Source organism: Cyanistes caeruleus, chromosome 5 (assembly GCF_971803275.1).
Source record: "Cyanistes caeruleus chromosome 5, bCyaCae1.hap1.1, whole genome shotgun sequence".
NCBI lineage: Eukaryota > Metazoa > Chordata > Aves > Passeriformes > Paridae > Cyanistes > Cyanistes caeruleus.
This window is the reverse complement of record NC_141705.1, coordinates 82,125,495-82,147,894: the sequence shown is the minus strand read 5'-3', so window position 1 is coordinate 82,147,894 and position 22,400 is coordinate 82,125,495. Positions and strand designations below refer to the sequence as shown.

Below are 22,400 nucleotides of genomic sequence, written 5' to 3'. Positions count from 1 at the left end.
TCATTGCATACTGAAAGCTTTTCCCTTTTTTTTGTTCTTTATTTTAACCACAGTTGCCATATGCAGCTTCATAGTTTGTCAAATTAATAAGGTACATGGTACTTATCAATAGTCCAGTGTGGAAGGGAAGTTGGGAAGTCAGTTTTGTCAGAGTAACAGAATTTGGACTTGTGTAAACTGAGCAATTACATCTTGCTTCTCAGTGGGATGTGGTGGCTTTTCTTTGGGTAATTTTGTCACACATTCACTTCCTGTTCTCAACACCAACTGAATCCAGGTAAAAAACATCCTCAGGAATCAAGCATGGCTTGTCTGGCTTTAGATGTGTGTAAGTATGAGTCAGGTCATGAATCTCTCAGGTACTCTGGTAGCAGTGCCATCCATTCATGAGTTGTTAGCACATCACTAGAAGCCATGTAATTGCCTTGCGTTCCAGGATGTGTCCAGAAGTACAATTTACAGTTCTCTCCAAACTTGTTTCTGTTCTAACTTGGAACAGTGAGTGTCTTATTTTCCCATTTTGAGGCATTTTTTTCTCCCATGGAGCAGTTTCTGGTGCTCATTCAAAGACAGCAGTGTGGAGATGGAGAGAGCTGCTCTTGCTTGGGCAGCAGGGTCTGTCATCTCTGCTGTTTTGAAAATAGTTGGTACTGCTTAGTGTTTAGTTAAATTGGGAGTGATCATCAGACCGTGCCTCTTTATAGAATGTTCAAGAAGGTTTTTCCTCTAAGCTGGTTATAATTTAAAGCCAGAAGAAAAGGTGTTTTCTGTAGTGTGCTAGTTATGTTCCAATACCAAAGAGACCGAGGTTCAGATGGTGTTAGAGGTCCTTACTGCAAGGGCTGCTTCTGGGGCCAAAATCACTTCTGGATGATAAAACAAAAGGAAATCTTGAGCAAATGTAATGCAGCTGGAGGCAGACCTGGCTGTCAGCCCAGAGGATTTCACACAGCATCCTGGCTGCCCTGTGCTTAGGCCACCTTCAGAGAAGGTGCACTTGGTGCAGGAGTGGAGCTGGCTTTGCTGCTTTCAGCTGAAGATGAGCATTGCCTTGGCTCTGCCACTTGAATGTGGCATTGAAAGCTTCGTGTGGGAATACAGGTGAATGAAATTTCAGCACTGTGGGGTAACCTGCAGTTAGGCTCTTTTGCTCCTTTATCTTGACCATATATGTTTGTTGATGTGTGACTTTACTGACACAAGGCTCTTTTTTTTGTTGGTTTAAGCTTTCAGGTTTTGGTTTATATGTGCCAGTGAAGGAGGAATTATATTACAGGAGACCCTGGCATAGTGTAAACCTGTAGTTGTGTTTTTGATGCTTGAATTAGGCAAGATAATTACTCTGTTGGGTGGGAGCAAAGGAGGTAAGTTCAGTCCTGACAGGTGAGGATGTGGTCTGTGTTGTGCACTGAACTCGGGCTCACAGCTCAGAAATCCACTTAGGAAGCTTATGACAGTGGAGGGGTAAATTTATGTTCCCTGTGTTGGTTTGAGACTTTTCAAGAGCAGCAGGCATGTGCTCTGACCTTGAGGCTCTTTGGAAGCTCATTTGTGCTTGGCTTTAGGGAGACAGACTGGGGTCTAGTGCAGGCCCACACGTGGTGCTTGCTTTATGTCCTTACCAAGTGCTTTTGTGTCCTTCAGCTTACTAAGGTAGATATCTTCCACCTACTTGGAACTGAAACTCAAAGTCACTGTGAGAAAAACTTTGTCTGTTACTGTGATATTGAGAGTATTTCCTGACTGCAGAAGGGTTTTTTTTTAATTTGATTTTGTACTGGAGTCATGGAGATAATTTAATCATGCCCAGGATCCTGCTTTGTGTGTAGCTGCCAATGGTGTAGGTAAGAGGTGGTATGAAAGGATGGGGTGTTCCCCCTTGGATTGTCTAGCTGAACCACAGTGAGGACAGCAGAGCACAGTTTAGGTGGTGACCACAAGATTTACACAGAGACGCTGCCCTGTGTGAGCACACAGGTGCTCCATGAAACACCGGGGGAAGGGAGAGCAAACACTGAGTAGCGCAGTCGTGTCTACAGTGCACGTTCAGAGATCAGGGAGGCCTCTGCAGTGCCATTTTTCTTTTCTCTAGCAGGCCAGATCTTTTAATATTTATAAACATCGTAGTCTCTTGGTCTGAAGATTAAAATCAGCATTATATTGCAGTGTTCAGGCATTAGTAGCTTTCCCACCTCTCAGTGCTTAAACAGGCTAATCCTTTCCCTGTTTTCTTTCTCACAGTTTCTCTTAGTAATCTTGTCTGGTTTACTTTTTACCTCTTCTTCTGTTGCTGTTGGCTACTACATGCTCCACTATTTCTTAGTGATTTCAGTCATAGAATACCCTGAGTTGGAAGGGACTCACAAGGTTCCATGGAAGTCTCACTCCCCACTGAAGTGCAGCTCAAAATCCAGCTGAGTTGTTGCAGTTGTTCATAGATTGTTGGGACAGCCTCTCTACGCTTTATTTTCAAATGAGCTGGAGCCCTGCCGTAGTATCCCTTTGGTTGAGGCACCATTACTAAGTCTGGGCCACATCTGGCCCCAGCCCCAGGAGATGAGTATTGGAGGCTGATGTTCCTGAGTCTAGGGTTGGAGGAGGAGGAGGAGAAGCAGGAATCCTCCCACAAATAGCACTGAGACACCCGCACGGGACCGAGAGAAAATGTCCTGGCAGTAAAGTTTGGGCGATTCCCAAGGGCTCCTTCATTGTCTGGTGCTTTCAAACAAACCATGGGGAGGTGATTCCCTTGGAACTGCTCTCTGCTTCCTACTGCCTCCTCTGCCTATTTCTCTTGTGCCAGGAGGCAAAGTACTCAGAACAACAAAGATTCAGCAAAGATGTGTTGAATCTTCCTAGAAAAGCAAATACTATCTTGGATTTCTGTTAGTTGTCCAACCATTGTGCAGAGCAGTGAGCTGGTTCTGGGCCCCTTTGTGTGACAAATGGGACAGAAAATCTCATAGACAGAATTCCTCTGTGTCTTAAGCTGTTTCTCCTTCACTTGTAGGAAGAGGTTACAGGCTTGATGGTACAATTTGAAACCATTGCTGTTATTTATGCTTTATGGCTTTATCTTTTTCGGTAACAGTAGTATAAAAATGCAATTACTGTGTGAGAAACCTCTAAGTAACTAACTTCATACTGGGTAATTGTGTTTAGAAGGTCAGTGTCATTCAGTGGTTGTGTCTGCCTCTGAGGGTCTTACTAACTGGCAAGTCTTAGCCAAGGGCTTGACTGACAGGTGGGATCTGTTGATCAGCAAAGGTCTCTTTGGACCCAGGCTCTTCATCTTTTAAAGCTCTTGGTTCACATGGAGTCTTTAAACAAAAAGCAGTGAGAGAATTGAGAGGGATATTTTGGATGAGTGGATTTATTTAGATTTGTTCTTTTTTTTTTCCCACCCCTTCTCATATATTCTGTCCTTAAATGTTCATAGAAATGTGTAAAGAGGTTGTTTCCACGACCAAGGTACTTGTTACTTTTTTCTGCATGTGCTTGAAATCTCCAGGTCTTCACCTTGCTGGAATTTGCTGGCTGTATTGACTGATAGGAAGTCACATGCTCTAAAGCTGAAACCCACACTCCAAACAACCTGTTGCACTGCCTTGGCATCAGAATCCTGCAAGAGGGAAATCCAGGGAACTGGCTGCTATAAATATTGGTTCTCTGTCTCTTAATGGCCATGTAAATATGGAATAAATAAGATTAAATATCTTCATGGAACAGATGTGATTGGAAGCATTAAGGAGAGAGTAGCAATGAAAAGTGTGGTGGTGACTGGAAGGAAATTGGCACATGGTGTTTATATCTGACCTGGGAAGCAAACGCTGAAAAGCCAGGACTCCACTTAAACTTGCTGTCTTGGCCTTTAAACAGTGGTTTACTTTTTCTTTTAAATAGAACCTCTTTTTGATAAGACGGAAAAAATAGATATATTTGGATTTAGTCATACTCATGTCTTGCTTTAACTACCTTCACAAGTCTGCTCATTTACCATATGTTAAAAACTGTTCAGATCCTTTCAATATGCTGCAGCTTTCAGTTGGTGTGCCAAATAGAGCAAAAAAATTTGCAGCTCATTTATTAGATATGCCTAACAGTAGTTTGTATTGAAGGAAGAATTCAGGATCTGTCAAGCTTGTCAGAATTTTAACCAAATGAGTTGAAATTATTAGAAATAATTCCTTCTGTGCTCAGTTCCCCAGGCAGTAACAATAGGAATTCTAATCAGATACTGAATCCAAGTGTCTCCTGCTGTAACTTTATCCTTTCACTTCTCATCGTGAGGGAAGATTGGTGAACTAGGCCATACTGGTTCCTTCATTGAAAAAAATACTTGTGTTGTAAATGCCAAAAAAGGAAAGGAAATCTGCATTACGATTCAGCTGGTTCATTTCACTCCTTTGTTGGGCTCTGTTTTTGTGCGTGTAAGCATGGTTGCTGGTTTGGGACAGTGGCACAGCTTCATTTAACTTTGTAGGACAGGAATAAATACAAACAAATTGAACTGGAAGAACTCAGAGTAATTTCAAAGCTCTTGACCTAACTAGTCATATCTTCCCAAACTATTTTTGGTTAACATTATTAATGTCTCTACTTAATACGTGGACTTGGTTATGCTGCATGATGAGGGATATCAGCAGTTTTTAATATCAATAATTATTTCAGCAAGATAATTACATGAAGAAATGTAGACATCCTCTAAGGACCTCTGGTTTCTACTATTCCCTCCCCAGTCCTGATGTATTAAATTGGATGTGGGCTGCAGAACTTGTGGAGGCAGGATAAAAGCAAGTTGTGATAAAAGTCTTCTGCCCAGGAAGAAAAAAGGAATTTCTATAGTTTGCCATAAGCTGAATCTTACATAGGGTTTGATTTCTTGGGGTGAACCCATTTCCCTGATACTCAGTTGAAACACATTCCTTAAGGAGCCGTTCTTGAGTCTCCAGGTTCTGCTGTGATGGTGAATTTCAGGCAGTAACAGCTTTGCTGGTGTCTTTGCTGTTTCCTGCATTGGGAAGTAAAGGTGAGGGAAATGGTAGCTAAACCTTCATATACTGAAAGGTTTCACAGTTTGACTTGAATTTCAGGGAGGCTGGAATAAAACTGCACATATCTGCAACGTCTCCTTTTATTATGAGACAAATACTTGAAAACTCTGTCCTTCCAGTGACAGTAATTCCTGCCCTGTTGTCTTGTATTTCTTGGTTCTAATGTGTGTTAGCATCACTTAGAGCAGCATGGCTTGAGACAGGGAGCCACCGCCTGGTGTCAAGGAAGATGAGTTGTGGGGCAAAAAAACCACATTTCTTTGGCTTTTTCAGGCCTTGGAATTGTGTTTTTTGTTAAGACAGGGATAGAGTCCTCTCGTAGGGTGTCCTTTCAGTGAACTGCTGCTCTTAATTGCTCTGATGATGGGATGGGAAAGCTCTGACTAAGCCAAGCTACACGTGGCGTTGCTTGATGAAAAAATTTGTTCTCGCATTCCTGCTTTTTTTTTTTTTTTTTCTTTTTTTCCTTATCTGCTCATCAGTAGATGCTATATTGCTGTGAAGAAGCCCATGCACACGTCAGCGTTTCATTCATGCCAAAGGGAATTCTGAGCTGGACTGGAACAGAGTAGCTGTTTGTGTGTTCATCCTGTCCCTCCTCCACATGTCCTCCTTCCCTTCTGCTGCCTCATCCTTCAGAGCAGAGCACTTGCCTGCTGTTGTGAAGAGCAGCCGACCAAAACCACTTAGAGAAGGGAAAGATTGCCTGCCAAATTTGTGTAAGAAAACATGTGGGCAGCTTAAAACTATTTCTGTTTGAAACCCAACTGGTGCTGCGCAATTCAGGCCACTTGCTGGCTGTGTTTTATGCTCAGTGGCCACAGTGAATGATTGAGTAAATTTGTGTGTTCTACGGGTGGCTGTGGACCTGCTGCCTGAAAGGCACATGGCAGAGTGTGTGCAAGAGTGATCAGAATTGAGATCTGAGAGGTTTTCCTTTGTGCAGGAGCCAAGGAGGAAGAAACAGTGCTTAGGTGTGCTTTCAGTGTGTTCTTTTGAAGGTTTTTAGTCTCCAGTCTTGTCTTGTGGGAGAGAAACACAGTTCTAGGGGGAGTGTGGGTTATACATAGTGGGCAAAGCAGGCAGACTGCAGTGGGAGGAGAACAGCTCTTCCTTCTTGCAGTGCTGGGAGAGATGGATGTCTGCCACTGACATGTCTTCTCCTCCCAAGTAGATCTTTGTTTTCCTGAGCACAGGCAGGGAGACAGTCTGCTGCCATGGAGGGGACAGACAGGGCTTGGGAGTGTGTTGTGTGACAGTATTTTTTGCCACAGTTCATTTCCCACGCTTCATCAACCCACTGTGCTCCTACCACAAAATACAATTCAAATTCTTCTTGATGAAACATTCTGTTGCCCTGGATTTGGTATATCATCCTTTCAATGGCTAAAAAAAAGTGTGTGTCTTTGCTTCTTGCTTGATGTTAACCTGATGTTGTACAGGGGTTGTTAAAGCTTTGAGACACCATGGTGTTGGGTGACAGCCCCAGATATTGTAAAGAAAGCTCTCCAGGTGGCTTTTGGGCATGAGAAAATGTTCCAAGTGCTACTACAGAAGTAAAGTTTACTTGTCTGTGAAGCAGGAAAGTTGTTTTTTCTTAATTTTGCTGGTAACCGAATGACTTTGTGGTTGGGAGGGGGAATTGTCTGAAGCATCAGGTGTGTGTACACCCCAGATCCAGTTTGGATTGTAAATTGGTGCGATGCAGCATCTTTTAAGTATGTGTTGTGTTCACAAAGGTTGATCATGCTTTCATGGAACCATGGCATTATGGGCTCTTTTTCCCACAGCAGGAGTGCCTGTGGTTTGTCATGGCTGCAGAGCTGAGGACAGGTAGCCCTGCATGGTGGGTGCTGCTGCTGGGTTTCTACAAATGCTGTTGGGAGGGCCTCATCCCAGGAGAAAACAGAGCTATTAGCATGGAAGGTTTGTGGAGGGCAAGGAGTTTCTGAGAGGTGGGAGGATGCAGTGTTGGAGTCGATAAGAGAGAGCAGTTGGAATCAGAATAACTTCATCATACGTTCAAGATGCCGAATCCTTTATTTCTGCTCCCGTTGTTTCTCTTGTCCTGTGATCTGACCAATCTGTTTATCTCAATATTTGTGTGTGGGGATGAAAATACATGGACATGGATTACTTACTTGCCTTCTGATTCTGTTGAAGCGAAATACTGTTGACTTGATAGCTTTGTCTGCATGTCAGATTTCCGTGGAGTGTAGGTCTGTCTTCTGTTTGGAAGCTTTGCGGTGGAAATGAGCATGTGATCCATCCTCTGTGTTGACGATGAGTTTGACTGTAGGATCAGAATTGGGAAACAGACAGAAATAAGTCATCTGACAACAGTTAGGAACCAGGAGTAAGCTCCTTCTGGGAATTGTAGCTGCTGTACTACTGCTGTAGTCGCTTGCGGATGCAGGAGGAATGCAGCCAAGCTGACTAGGCTGGTTGCTGAAAGTCTGTGCTGGCTGAGAAATGCTTTCTGGCACATTCAGTGTAAAAATTGAGAGCATTTATTGTTGAAGACTGGAAAAGTCCGTGGTTTGTCTCTTCTTAACCTTAAAAATGGAACATGCTCTGTCAGGGAAAACACACCATGCAGAGGCTTCCTTTTGGGAAATGTATTTTGCTTGGGTATAGATGATTTTGATTGAGGGCTGGGAGGGTGGTCTTGCCTGTGACTGACATGATGAGCTATAAATGCCTGTCCTCTTTTTCCTCTGGATCTGCATGGTTGCTAAGTTCAGCAGCTTGCTTGGCATGGGCTCTAGAGGAGCTTCTTTGATCCGAGGGCTGGCTGCACTGCAAGAAATGATCATGTGCTCAGATGGGAGAGGGCTGCTCCTGCACGGACACACTTAGTTCAGCTCTGCTGTTAGAAAATCGGGGTGAAGGCAAGGCCCAGTCTGCACAGAGCTTTATTGCTGCTGGCTTTGTCCACTTAAAAGTTCAGATGTCGTGCGTCCATTGTTCAGCTGTGCCGAACTACAATCCTTAGAAAAACAACTTGTTTCAGCTGGAAATGGATGGGTGTGCACAGTTCTGAGCTGAAACTTGGACACAGTGCGTGAGGCCGGGCAAATGGAATAGGGGAAAAATATTCCAGGGAAAGTATTTGTGAGAATTTGCTACGGATTAGTGAAGGCTCGTGGTCCGTTGAAGCAGAGTCTGTGTGTGACATAGAAATGACTGCACATTGGGCTGTGAGCAGAAAGCTCAAGGTACTGCACCTTGAATACTCTGCAGGCAACAAACGTGTAGAAAAGCCCCTCAAGTTAATCAGTGATAAAGATAATAAAATACCACTGAGATTGCAGCCTTGACTCATGTAGAGATAGCACCGAAACAATGAATTTGTGTTTTTAACAGCTTTGGGGTTTCTTTTAGGTCTTCACCTTTTGCTTAGTCATATTAAAGGAAGATGCTTTAAGGGTCCAGGCTAGTTGCCGTGGATCTGTCAGTGTAGCGAGGTGCTTCACTGTGTGCTTGCAAGTGTCTTGTACTGGGAATTCAGATCTGTCCTGGCACGTTCAAGGCAAAAGGTGAGTCCGGTGGAAAAGGAACGTGATTAACTGTTAGAGAGGGATTTTCTCTTTCTTGGGAGCTCACCTTCCTTAAACAAGGCTTAAGAGAATAATTAGTCCCTTGAAAGTAGGGCAGTGAGGAATAGGATGTAACAGTGCACAGCAGGACTCCTCAGTCATTTCTCAGCGGTGCACACATGGCCGCAGATGCTGGTGTTGCTGCGAGTGAGGTGTGTTTCAGGTAGATGGCTAAAATCTTCTGTTCAGAGCAGAGTCATGCTTCATGTACTGCCCAGTTTTTAATTACTGAACTGACCAAGTCAAAACAACTTCATATATATAGCAACTACTGCAGAGCTACATTGTTCTGTACTACTTGTGTCCTTTGCACTCCTTAGTTCTCACTACTGAATCCATCAGAGCTGGCCATGTCATCTTTCAGGATCTGAGCCTGTGGTGATGGTCCTCGGGATGTGCTTATCTAAGGAAATGTAGAGTCCTTGAGCTACCTCGAGCTGAAGTTAGGCTTCAGGAAAACTCCAAAATACTATTTCTGTAGCTCTTGTTACCGAGCCTGTGGCACAGCCTGGGGGTCAGAGGGAACATAACCCCTCTAAGCTTTTTAGGGCTGTGGTGAGGCAGCTCTGAGGTTTGAGTGGCCCTGTAAGTAATTTGTTAAGTGGCTTAGGTGATGCTTGCCTCGGGTACTTGAGGGAGAATCTTAGCAGGCTGCAGTTGTTCAGGTGTGACATTTGGAGATTTCGGTAATAAGGGAAGAGGGTGATTCTGGTAAGCCCAGTGGCACCATCTCCTTCTTCATGGTTATACTTTATCTCTGCTAAATAGATAGAACAATGAGCAAGACTTGACAGGTGATTCGTTAAGGCAAAAACTGCCTGCATAGGCTCAAGTTGTCCCTTTAGTACCCCTCAGTTGCTGGGTATTTTGCAGGGGTTGGTTTGTGTTTCAGTTGTGCAATGGCCTGGGAAGAGCCTTTATTACAGGTGCTGCTGTTTCTCTGTGGCTCTGATGTAGACCACCACATCTCCGGTGATACATACGAGTTATTCATGTGCTGTCCAAGCTTTGCTTCTGCGGTCACTTCATTCAAAGCCTCTCCAAAAGAAGGGGCTTCTGTCACAAGTTCAGGTTGAGGGAGGGTTGGGAGGAGACTGGAGGTGCCAACTTGCATTAAGGGCTTGGAATGAAAATGTGACAGCTTCATATTGTTGATGTAACAGTGTTGTCTGAAGCCCAGCTTTCATAGGCATGTGTTCTAGTGTGGTTTTTTTATTCTGATGTTTGTATCTTGTTATTCATGACAGAAAGTAAAATGTGTATTTTTTTCCTCCCCACATAAATGTGCAATTTGGGCAGGGAAGTTAAAATGATAGTGAGACAAGGTGTTGCTATTTTTACACTGGCATGAGATATTTCTCGCCTGAACGGTCGCAGCTGAATGCCAGTTAATGCATTAATTTGCTTCATGTGGAAGTATGCCAAGTGCTTGAAATGAGGGTTTGAAATGGAAAAAGAATATTATTCCTTGCAGTTTCACAGTCTTCCCATAGCTCCAGCTTTCAGCATGCCTGCCCCTCTCTGTTTTTATTGCTGTGTACGCTGCTGGGAATGCAGCGCGCGGAGGAGAGGAGGGAATTTTCCTGTGAATACCTCAGCACCTGTCTCGTCATCAGAAGCACACTGCAGTCCTAATGCAGGTGTCCCTGCAGCAGAGACTCGGCTGGTGCCAGTCGTGGGGACTGTGTTCTGCCATTTCAGCAGCATGCTGCTCCTCTCACCTCCCTCCTCCCTCTCCCCCTTTTAATTTTTGTAGCAGCAGCGAGAGAAATGGAGTGTACAGTTAAAGGAATAAAATGAAAGAAGATACTGTTGAGATGTTCCAGCTGCCAGAGCTCAGATTTGTGCTGAACGAGGCGTTTTGGTTTGGGGAGGGTCAGTGCACGTTGAGAAGACAACGGATCCGATTGTATATCCCAGATAAGTGGGAGCCATCCTCACTGTGCAGGGGAGAGGTGGTGCCGTCAGACGGTGTCTGTGGTGACAGTGATGCTGTAGTAGCAGGGTAGGGCAAGTGAGAATCACACAGCTTGTGCCTCTTAGAAAATAGATTTGAGGAAAGCACACAAAAATCTGCAAAGCTGAAACGGAGTGGGCACTTGATCGTCTGCTGCACTTGGCTTCCACGTCTGCTTTCCCTTGCAGTGACCAGGGAGCTGATCTTTATCTGAAGAAAATGGTGTCTTGTGTAAGGAGTCAGGAAACCATCACGGATCCTTCAGGGCTATCTCATCCAAATTGGGGTGCTGGTGAGGGTTTGACCCATAGGAATGACAGGCGCTGCAGGAGCCTTGGCTTCAGGAAAGCCTTGGATGGAATTTTTTCTGTTATGCATTATTAATGCTGTGAAGATCTGCGTCTACAAGTGCCTTGAAACCCGTGTTACTAAGTGGTAGTTTCACCTGAAAACGTGTAGGTGAAAAGGCAGAACCCTATACTTGGCCTCAATAGTTTGTGAAAGTCAAAATCCATTCTCACTCTTGTATTTGAAGACATCTTTAAGCTAATTTCTCTGTCTTGATGTTTCAAGTCAGAGTATTTTTTCCAGTAAGCTATCCTGAAACTGAGATGGGCTCATGTGTTTTGGAAGCATAAGAGGTGTCATTCTGAAGGCTAAAATGGTAGCAGGGTGAGGGAGAGGAAACATCAAGTCCTTGCTGTAGTGTGGGGTATTATACGTGGTAATTTGCAGAGGTTTTGGGTTGCCTATTTAAATGTTGTGTTTTGGATCCCAAAGTGAAAAATTGGTGCTTGAAATATTTGGCCCAGTTTGCCACATTTCAAACGATCCTTGCTTTGTTTTGATTTACTCTTGCCTCACAAATCCCTTGATGTGCATCAAATGGTTAGATGTAAGGCATGAAAAAGCCCTAGCAGTATCTTGCAAAGTGAACTTTGCCAGTTATTAGTCAGAGCTGGACTTTGTTCTTGTACTGGCAATGGGGGTTTATTTCCTCTTGTGTGTTCCACTTGCAAGGTAATAGTATAAACATTGCTATTTCTGTGTGAAACAGACCTGGAGTGTATTCCTGAAGTGAACAGTGGAAAATATACTGTCAAGAAATGCTCAGTAAAGTACAAAGTGTAGATTGATATATTAATTGATCGATAGATTGGTTTTCAGTGCAGTGTCTTGGAGGTGTGAGAGCTAAAATTGTACTGGAGAGAAAGCAGAGATTATCTTGGATGGGAGTTGCTGGAGCACCAGGGAAAGCAGAGTGTGGCTTTAGGTCAGGCATGAGGAGTTCCTCATGGAAATCAGGATTAAAACTGCTCACTGGAAGGGAGTAATTTTTAGCTGAGTAAGGGAAGAATCTGAAACTTCCTTGCCCTTCAGGCAGGGAAGCGGGGCTGAAGTCAGCAAAGTAGGGCTGAGGGTTATGAACTGGCCTGGTCATAGTTGTGGTTTTGGTCTGAAGGTGGTTTTGCAACACCATACAGAGTTGAAAATTCTTACTAAATTTAATGTTGTCTTTAAATGATTTTTAGAGGCAAGAGCCTTTTGCTGTACTCCAAAAATTTTGGAGCTGGGAAAATTCAACTGTTAAAGTGCTTGCTAATTAGCAGTAAGTGCCTCACAAAGAACTGATCCAAAAGGAGTGTCAGGTAAGGTTTATTTTAGGGGGGGTGGTTTGCTACCTGGCAATGGCCACTGGCCTTGTCCTTAAGGTTCTTTGGGAGGGCTTTGCTCTGGTCCTGGTAGGATCAGTTTGGCACCCTCTGGGTGTCGAACACCAAAGGCCCATATGCCAAATTAAAATTTCAGCAAATTCTAAATTGTGTTCCTCAGCTAATACAAGGCAAAAGTCATAGGATTCAATCTGAGAAAGCTGAGACATGAAGTTGTCTTGGATTTTAAGACTGGAAAATAGGGGCCAGCTCCAAAAATAAGCAAAAATCCTGCAACGAAAACATTTCTTCATGAAAGGTGGGATTTTTTGTCTTTTAATACTTGTCTGAGCTAGTGTGGTTCATCCAAACCTGGTTTCAGATGCTGCTGTTTTACATTACGGTGCTTAAAAACACTGAAGCTTAAAAAATAAATCCTGTTAGGTTAATGAGGCCGAGTTGCTATTTCCCAGGTGCGTAGAGCTGTGTCTTGTGCAGCCTGGCTGCATTTGTTCAAATGACACCTGACTGCAGTGCTCTGCTTCCTCCAAGAGCTCTGCACTAATGCTTGGAGCAGCGTGTCAAGTGACAGAGATACCGTGCTGCCTTCTCAGTGGCTGAAATGTCCCTGGGTGTTTGTCCAGAGGTGCCATTCAGGTTCTTCTGAGCAAGTGTTTGGGCTGGCTAATGGCACCGAGTGCCCAACTGTGCCATTTGGGCGGCTCCTTGCTGCTCTGCCTCCACGTGGCACGTTGGAGATGGGATTTTAGCTTTTCTAGTTTAGACCGAGTGCTTGCTCTGGCTAAATGCTGGAAGGCAGGAGCACATCCACACTGAGTGCACACAGGGTGGCCTGAAGGAGAAGGACCAGGGAATGGGATCGGCAAAATGGGCTCTTGGAATCAGACAGGGAACTTGAGATGGGAAGGAGAAAATTTCTTTTTACAACCTTTTCTTAATGCTTCTGGGTTGTCCTTGTAGCAAAGATGTCATTTAGGAACACTGTAAGTCATTGATAACCAAATGCTATAGACGCTCTGTAAATGAGCAGAGCCATGCACTGATTAGTCAGATGGACAAATAATGGGATTGTGGCATTTGCAGTGAGGGTGGTGGGTGCTGGAAACCAGAAACTTTTCTGACTTGTTCATGAAGCGAGTGTTTAAGAGTTGGTTTTATTCTGGTAGAGTTGAGCTCGCCAGACTGCTGGCAGGTGCTTCTGCTGGCAGTGAGGTTAGAGTTGCTGTTGTTTTAAGCTTGTGATGTTAGTTTAGGTATCGTATACACCTTTTGGTACTTAAGAGACTTGCCTAGCTTGATACCTTAGTTGATGGTGTGGTTCTAGAGGAGCTGCTTGGTGTTTAGTACTGCCTTTCTTTTTCCTGAGCAGAGACGATGTGAAGAGACAGTTCTTTGTAAGTGGGATGTATTTTCTCTTCTGCCTCCCTCCCTGGCCTGGTGTAAAATTAGGAAGATGCTAATCCATGTTTAGCCTTAAAAGCAGTGAATTAGGAATCAGTAGATAACTCAAAGCTTTTCTTCAAGTCCTTAATGCATGAGAGTTGTTTCTTTTGTTTGTTTGTTTCTTTGTTTTTTGTGGTTTTTAAACGTCTGTGTAATTACTTGGGGTTTTGTTGTGTCTTCTTACTGTGAGGGAGACTCTTTGAGGAAGTTGATTCTTTGACCTTGCTTTCCATCTGTGTGAGGTGATGTGGAGGCTTGGGTCCGCAGTGGGGTCTGTGCTGATGGCAGTGTTATGTGCGGGTGGCTTGTGGAGAGGGATGGATGAAGTCAGAGTTAGCATCAGGAGCTGGATTCTGTCTCTGATTCAGCATTCTGTGGTGGCAAGAGCCACACTGGTTAGGGCAACTCAGGAGTGCTCTGTCTGCCTGCCCTAACCTGGCATTTGTTCAAGTGCATGTTCAGTATTTGGTGTTTGGTTTCTTACAGGGCTGTCTTCAGGGTGCACAGACATGGGTCCTGTCTGAGAGCAGCCAGAACTTGGGAATTTTGTTCTTCTGGCATCTCTTTGACCGTAGAAGCGTCAAATATACTAAAAATGGTTTTGAGCGAAGTAAACCTAGGCAAGGATGGAACATGAGATTGTTACAGCAGGATGGGAGAGTAGGAGAAGTCTTCTAAGGGCTTATGTTGGGGCCTGTCTGAACAATTGGGTTCTGTCAGAGTATTGTTGGGTCAGAGGAATCCTGATGGAGCATGCAGATGAAATATTCTGATATGTAAGGTGGAGCATTTGTATGTTATTCTGCACTTTTTTTTTAGTCAAGGGAAATAAAATTACATCTGAAGCCCTTTAAAGGAAATGTCTGTTTACTTGACCTGGTACATGGAAATGCTTTGTCTTTGTTTGTAGCTTCTGTGGAGAAGGCAGGATTTTCCGAGAAACAGAAGTAGAGTTTACCCTTCTACCAAAATACGGTTTTATTCCCTGTTTTTTATGCACTATGTCTTTATCATTATGCCTGTATGGTACTTGGTGTTGTGTGGAAAAACTGAGAAGACAAGTCTGTAGCTCTAATACGACTCTGAAGATAAATAACAACTTTGAAACTGCAGAGGTGATGAGAAGTTCTGCAGGCTGAAGGTGGATCTCTTCTAACTTGCAATAGAGAAGATTTTTACTCTGTATTTAATATTTAAAAATAGTGTAAAAGGTTTTTCCAATAATTTCTTAAAATTGTTGTGAAATGTTTTCGGTGACAGCACACAATATAAACATTCCCAAACTTTATTGTGAGGATGTTTTCTCCCGGTCCCTCACGGATGTCTCGGTGCTGTGTTGTTTGTGGGTGGATTTCTGCTTCTCCCTGTTCTCCTTGGGTTGTTTATTTAATCACACCATGCACATATTCTTAGCTGGAAGGAAGATGGGAGGATTTTTCCATTTGAAACTTGAACTGCATAAAAGACCTAATTTTGGGGAGAGGATATGTGTGGGGGAGAGTAGTTTTCCTATTTTGACTTTTCTCTTAGCAAATATTTCATAGTGTTAGGAAGAACCACGACCAGCTGTTCATTATTTCACTTGGAGGAGATTTTTTTTCAGTCAGTCTGAGCAGTTGGGATTTTGCATGAGTTGGGTGAGCCAAGAATCCTTCCGACGGCTGCGGAGTTTGCCTTTCCAGGGGCGAAATCTGTCGCTTGGCTCCCGAACGGCGCAGCGGTTCCTCTGTCTTGCCGCAGCAGCCCGTCCTCTGGAAGAAGACAAATGGCAAGTCCTCAGATGAACCAAAACAGCCCTAAAATAGTGTTGTGGCTGCAGAGAGCGGTGATGGGCAAAGGACCCTGGCAAGGCAGGGCTCCTTAGGACTGGGGAGGAAAGTAGGAGTTGCCTTGCAGTGCTGCTGGACTGTCCCCTCTTGGCATCAGAGCCACTTTGATGTGAAATTTGAAGTCCTCCCTTCCAGCTGATGTTCCCAGATGTAGAGGAGGAGGGCAGAGAGGCTGCAAAAAAACAGAGGGAGGCTTTAGAGGTGCCCTTGAGATGTGTGTTTGTGTATTGCCAAGAGCTGACCAGAGGCTTTGTTTCTCAATGGTGGTGTTGAAGGGATGAAAGGAGGAAAATTGGGAAGTAGTTCTCAGTTCTTCCTTAGCAAACAAAGCATTTGAGTTGAAGCTGAGTGTGTCCTAGAAGTGTTGAGTGGGAGACAGACAGACAGAAGGCAGAAGTTGTGTGAGCTCCCCACTTGTGGCAGGAGAATGGATGGGAGGCTGGAGGGACCTTCCAGGAGTCCTTAGATGAACTGCTTGCTCTTCTGGTTTATCTGCCCACATAGATGGATTCTTGGGGAATTTATCTGCAGGAATCTAAGCTTGTGATGCTCATGGGACTGTTCTGAAACTTTGGAGACACAAATGAAACTTAAGAATAAAATCATTTTCTGTCTCAGCGAGGTTTATTCCACGTGGACACAGATACAGACAGAGGCTGCTTTTATCCAGAGGTGACTGCAGTTTTTAATTGTTGTAAGGGCGGCTGGCACATGTGATTTCTTTGTCAGGCAGACTGGTGTTTAAATTGATCTAAGTTGACTGGGGTTTGGGTTTTGAAACCGGGAATTTTGGAAGGTGTTGAGCTTTGTAGGGGGATGTTTAGCTTGGTCTTTATAATTTGATAACTGTTTCAGTGACTGGCTCACAGGCTGTGGAGTGTTCATGGAACTCTGAGAGAAGTGTCTTCTCCAAACTACTTGCCCCAGTCATCCTCTTAGCAGGCAGGATAACACAAATAAGTAATAGGGCTTTCTTTAAAACACACAACTCATTCTAAATTTCTACATAGTTCACAGCAAAAACCAATGGACAGCACAGGACAGTGGGGTCTACAGAAGAGTTTGGACAACTCAGCCTGTGTTTTCTGAAAAAGGCAGATAGATAGTTGCATATTCTATAGATGAAGGTCAGGAAAATGTTTTCCTGAGAAACATGCTGTGACACAAAGTCATTTTGTAGTGGTGTTGATACTATGTGGAGGGTGTTGCTTGTCCTTTTGGTTTTTTTCTTTGGAAGTTGGATTAGGTGACCTCAGACCCAAAGTGAGATGCCTGAAGCCAAGTTTTTAAGTACTTCAAAATAAGACGCTTAAATAATAACTGCAGCTGTAGGTTTTTTGTGTTTTAAGTCTGTTTTGGTCAGTTATTTAATTCTTAAAGCAGGTCTGTTACTTTTCAGGTGGAATCATTTATCTTGGATCAGGATGATCTCGAAAACCCTATGTTGGAAACAGCTTCTAAACTGCTGCTGTCAAGTACTGCTGATGGTGCTGACCTGAGAACAGTAGATCCCGAAACCCAGGCAAGATTAGAAGCTTTACTTGAAGCTGCAGGTAAGTCCCCATGTCCCGTACAGGTTTAACCCCAGAGCCCTTCCAGGAGTCCCTGCTGGAATCACTTGTGTAAGGCTAATCCATAGGAGCACGATGCAACTGCAAAATGTACCTCAGGGTGTGTCTGGCCAGGGTGTCACAGGAGAGGAAGAAGTTTGTTTTAGAGTATTCCAAGGTTTGGAAAATCAGAATTTCACGTGAAGATGCTTCAAATCGGATTTGTCCAGTGGTGGCGCTCTAACAGCCTGAGTCAAAACTGACTCCTGACTTTGGCTTGTGCCATTATGTCAAACCCTGAATTGCTAAACAGATTTTATTTTGTAAGAGCTGCTGTATGTAAAGTTTGCTTATATTAAGTAGTTTCAGTAGCTGAAGACCGATTCCTTCTGTGGATTGGAGGGTTTCAGTCACGTGCAGCTTTTAACGAGTGCTGTAAACAGTTAAACCCGTGGTTTTGGAAGCTGTAGTTGACGGTGCTTGGAATGTTTGTGCCGACAGATCTCATAGGCTCAATTTCAACTTGTCTGTTCTCTCCTTTCCTGGCACGCATCCCCGTTGGTTGGGGAATGGCAGGAATAGGGAAGCTGTCGACAGCGGATGGGAAAGCCTTTGCAGATCCCGAGGTGCTCCGCAGGCTGACCTCCTCGGTCAGCTGCGCGTTGGATGAAGCTGCCGCTGCGCTGACCCGGATGAGAGCGGAGAGCACAGCCAATGCAGGGCAGACGGACAAGTAAGCCAGCTTTTGTCCTGGAGCTTTTCAGCCCTTTGCTGCTTCTAGAAGCGGTTTTTCTTGTTCTATCACTTGTGCTTGTGGGATGATGAAACTCTTACTCAAGTGGAATTGGTGCCAAGTTATCACCTGTGCTTCTCCTGCTTGAATGTTTGTGGACTGGCAGGTCTTGCACTAGAAGGTGAAGCAATTTGGTGCTGCTCGGATTTACGAATTGCACTCCAAGGAGTTTATTGTCAGCAACTATAGAAACATTTCTCGGCTCTTCGATAGTGTGGGCCTTAGAACTGTTCTGAACAGCTGCATATCCCAAATTGGGTCATTCAGTGACAGCCTGAAACAAGATTTCAGATTGAAAAAAAATCTTTTAGGGAATTTCAGAGTGCCTTTTTAATTGAGGAAGAGAAACAGCCTCATGGGAGTGGATCTCCATAGTGGTCAGTGTCACACTGGGCCCTGGATAGAGCCTCAGCCAGGGAGTTGCTGCTCTTGTACTGGACTGTGGCTTTCTGTGTGTGATTTTGTCTTACTGGGGCATTCAGAGGAGAACGAAGCAGGTTTCCTGCTAGGCTGTCTTTACTGCTGCTTCACTGCAGTGGAAACAATGTTAGTGGGGACAATCAGGTGCTGCTGCGCTGGTCAGAAGTTTGTTCCTTCTATCCAGAATAACTCCAAAGATTACTTGCTGTAGGGAGACAGAGGTTCATAGAAATCAGAAAAAAAAGGTCAACATGTAGTGAAGGCATATATCTGAGAACTGATTCTCTGTGTGTTATAATTGTGTCTGATTACAAGATCCTGGTATTTTCAGCACAGAAGGGAAGTTGTTAAGTTTCTTACAGGAGAAGACTGATGTGGGTGATTTGCTGTAGTTTACTTAACAGCACTGAACAAATAAAGCTTACTCAAGATTGACAGGTGATTTACGTGTCCTCTGATCCTGGGATATCCTGCATGTATTTCTCTTGTAAACTTGTGTTAAAAATTAATAGCAGGAGTGGATATGGCCACGGCTTAATTTTCAGCAAAGCTAGCTGGGAAAGCTCAAGTGTAAAACTGGCACTTCTTTAATTAGCAGTTGGCACGTTTCTAGCTGGTGTTTCCTTTTTTGCTGACTGCATCCTCATGGCACACTGGAGTTGAGGCACAGTCCATTTCACTCTCAATGCTTTCTCCCTCGTTAGCCGCAGCTTGGCCGAGGCTTGTTCTGAAGGAGATGTGAATGCTGTGCGGAAGTTGCTCATTGAAGGCCGGAGTGTGAACGAGCACACGGAAGAAGGGGAAAGCCTCCTTTGTTTGGCCTGCTCAGCAGGGTATTATGAACTTGCACAGGTTGGTTTCCTGGCACTTTGTGCTGTGTGTGTGTGTTGTACAAAAAGAAATGTCAATTGGTATATTTCCATTTTGTGCACCTGGAAGGGGCTGTTGAGGTAGTGAGAAATGGCAGTTCACTGGCAGAGGAGTCTCACACATCCCCTGAACATTGCTAACGCATCCTCGGTGCCTGTGTTCTGCGAGGGTGGAGGTTTGTCACTGCAGTGTTGCTGATCACCGTCTCTCTGGGCAGGTTCTCCTGGCAATGCATGCCAATGTGGAGGACCGGGGAATCAAAGGAGACATCACACCTCTGATGGCTGCTGCCAATGGCGGGCACGTCAAAATTGTCAAGCTGCTGCTAGCTCACGGTGCTGATGTGAACGCGCAGTCATCCACAGGTAAGGAGGGCCTTGGGGACCACTGCAGAGCTGGGATTCCCGGTGTGCAGGGAACTTGGCGTGGAAGTTTGGGAGCAGTGGCTGTCAGCCCAGCAAAGCAGAATGCTTCCTTGTGGTTTTGCCATTTAAATTCTCTTTTCTAAGTGAAAGTCAATTGTTAGATGCAGATAAAATATTAGCAGGATGTAGAAAGGTGGATAAAGTCAGTTAGTAACTGGAAGGTGTTTGAGTGCATAGCATTTATTGTCACATTTTAAGCACAGTTTGGTGAGTTTGCCTGTACATGGAAGAGTTATTTGGTGGCAGGTCAGGAAACACAAGGGGAAAACAGGAAACGTGAGAAGATGCTTCCCTTCCTCTCTTTCCATGGTCATTTGCTAGCCATTTGTGTTGAAGTGACCAGATTGGGAAATCTTGTCAGTTTTTGTAACCTGGAAGTGGCGAGCTGGTGTGCAGTCAGCTGTAACTGATGAATGGAGAGCTGACCCTGAGTGAGGGCGAGAGGGGGATACCAGAAGACACCTTATTTATTGTTTTAGTATTTTTTTCAGTGAAGTAGTTTTCTCAGTGGCAATATGGCCTTGGCCTCTAACTTTCTTCAGGGTGTCTTTTACTAAGGCAGGTTCTTTGACTGCTGCGTGTGGATCCATGCTTTTGTGTTTTTACCACTGAAGTTTTTCTCCTCTCCCCCTAAAGACTATGAACATTTTGGAGCCAGCCCCTTGCAGGTGTTTAGGACTTGATTTAGAAGCAGCAGTTCATTCTGCTCCTTGTTTTGAGCTCTCATTCTTAGAGCGCCGTGTGCCCCTGATGATTAACAGGAAAACGGATGGGGCTTTGCGACAGAAGCTGGGCTAGAAATGGGAAGAGAGAGGTGCAGCAGTACAGGCACAAGGAGGTCCTCAGTCTGCCAGCACCGAGCTCCTTGGTGCCATTGCTTATTCCCCCCTCCCTGTAGTTCTTGACCTGTAGCCTGAAAAGCGCTGTTCCATCAGGTATCCGGGGACAAGGGGTGGCAGGGAGCATCAGGTGAAGTTCCGGGTGGAGAAACCTCCGTCACGCTCCGTTTGCAACCCCGCTTCTCTCTGGCTTTAGGCAACACAGCCCTGACGTACGCCTGTGCCGGGGGCTACGTGGATGTGGTGAAGGTGCTGCTGGAGTCGGGCGCGAGCATTGAGGACCACAACGAGAACGGTCACACGCCGCTGATGGAGGCCGGGAGCGCCGGGCACGTGGAAGTGGCCAGGGTGCTGCTGGAGAACGGAGCGGGCATCAATACGCATTCCAACGAATTCAAGGAGAGCGCGCTGACCCTGGCTTGCTACAAAGGTACGGGAGCAAGAGTGGAAAAGGTCAGGGCCAAGTGTCGCTTCCAGCATGGCTTCCTTCAGCCTTGCTGCCCCACGGCAGGGCAGTTGAAAGGGTGGGAGCAGACACCGTGGTGCCCTTGTCCTGGCTGTGATAGCACACAGTACACGTGTGCCCTATGTAAAATCACCTGAGTCTGAGTATCGAGATCCAAACGTTTGGTCTGAGTTACGATTGCTTAGAAGATGCTCTGTTAAATCAAGAGACAAGGAGCTAATGCGTTACATTGCAGAATAAGGAAGCTAAACTTTCTGTATTAGAGCTGTTTAGTGCCAGGCACCTCTGCTTAAATATGGAAAAATATTTCATTTTAAAGGACTTGGCACTTGCAAATGATGCAGAGTTTGGGACCTTGCCTTTCAGGTGCTGAGGAAAAGAGGCCTTTGTTTCCTTCCTTAGAGCACTAGGCAGCAAACTTGAGCACCCCAGAAAGGGACGAAGGTGTTTAGTTAAGAGGCAAAATATGTTCCTACAGCCCAGCAGCTGCTGTTACAGTCACTTAGGAGATGTTTTATCAGGACCTTGCCATCATGGAGTAGTTGATGTTGGTAGCAGAGGTTCTTGAGTGGCACCTGTATGGAAACTGGTCTTAGTCTTTCATTTATATTTTTTGTCAGCTATGCTGATAAGCTGCTGTGCATGTAGATGGCAGAGATACGAACACACCTTTCCAGAGTGGATTTTTATGTTGTGACGTGGACAGCCATGACCTTCATTAATACTTTAGATTCTTTCTGTGAGTGTTGAAATGTACTTTCTCAAGCAGTTTGTCTCTGTTAACTATTTCCTCCACACAGGCCATCTGGAAATGGTGAGGTTTCTGTTGGAAGCTGGTGCAGATCAGGAGCACAAGACAGATGAGATGCACACCGCGCTCATGGAGGCGTGCATGGTAAGAGACATAAAGCTTGAGCCGTGAGGTCTGCAGGCTCTCTGTTCTTCCCAAAGATGGAGAAAGTGATTCCTTTTAGTCTCCTCCGGCTACAGAAGCTAACTGTGATGTTTTGGTTCTCTTGGGAAAATATTTTATAAAGAATTCAGCAATGAAATAACTTTGTGGGGGAAGATATTCAGTCGTTGTTGAAATGCTTTTAACATTTCTAAAGTGCTGAACACAGGCAGTGAATATGGTCATAACCTGGCTTTTGGAGGCATGTAAAACACCTCGATTATGTGAAAGCAGTTTGTAAGCAGGTGTAGCCCTTGAAAGCAGGATCAGAAGCTGTTTGGGAAGCAACTAAGAAATGGAAGGGACAGTTGTTAATTCTTACTAGTGAGAGTGCTTTGATGTTGCTCCTTTGTCCATCTGAGGTGGTTGTGTTCACCTGAATATGGAACTTCATTGTTGAACTGAGATTTCATTTCTTAAATTTCCTTTTTATCCTTCTCTACAAATAGATTCCTCATGTGTTGGGATTTTGATGGCATTAGCCTTGTGTAATGTCACACTGTGAACCCGTGGCTGTAGGGGAGGGCAGT

General features: G+C 44.6%; 1 protein-coding gene across 16 annotated transcripts in view; it reads left to right on the top strand.

Moving 5' to 3' along the window:
- The window catches only part of ANKRD17 (ankyrin repeat domain 17), a 69,038-nt gene that overhangs the window by 17,667 nt on the left and 28,971 nt on the right, over window positions 1-22,400 (top strand). For all 16 annotated transcript variants that reach the window (XM_086890866.1, XM_086890865.1, XM_086890858.1 and 13 more), the window contains exons 2-7: window positions 16,955-17,108; window positions 17,682-17,838; window positions 19,023-19,170; window positions 19,406-19,553; window positions 20,649-20,882; window positions 21,719-21,813. In XM_086890866.1, the coding sequence (XP_086746992.1) occupies window positions 16,955-17,108; window positions 17,682-17,838; window positions 19,023-19,170; window positions 19,406-19,553; window positions 20,649-20,882; window positions 21,719-21,813 (936 nt within the window). The remainder of the gene's footprint in view (window positions 1-16,954; window positions 17,109-17,681; window positions 17,839-19,022; window positions 19,171-19,405; window positions 19,554-20,648; window positions 20,883-21,718; window positions 21,814-22,400) is intronic.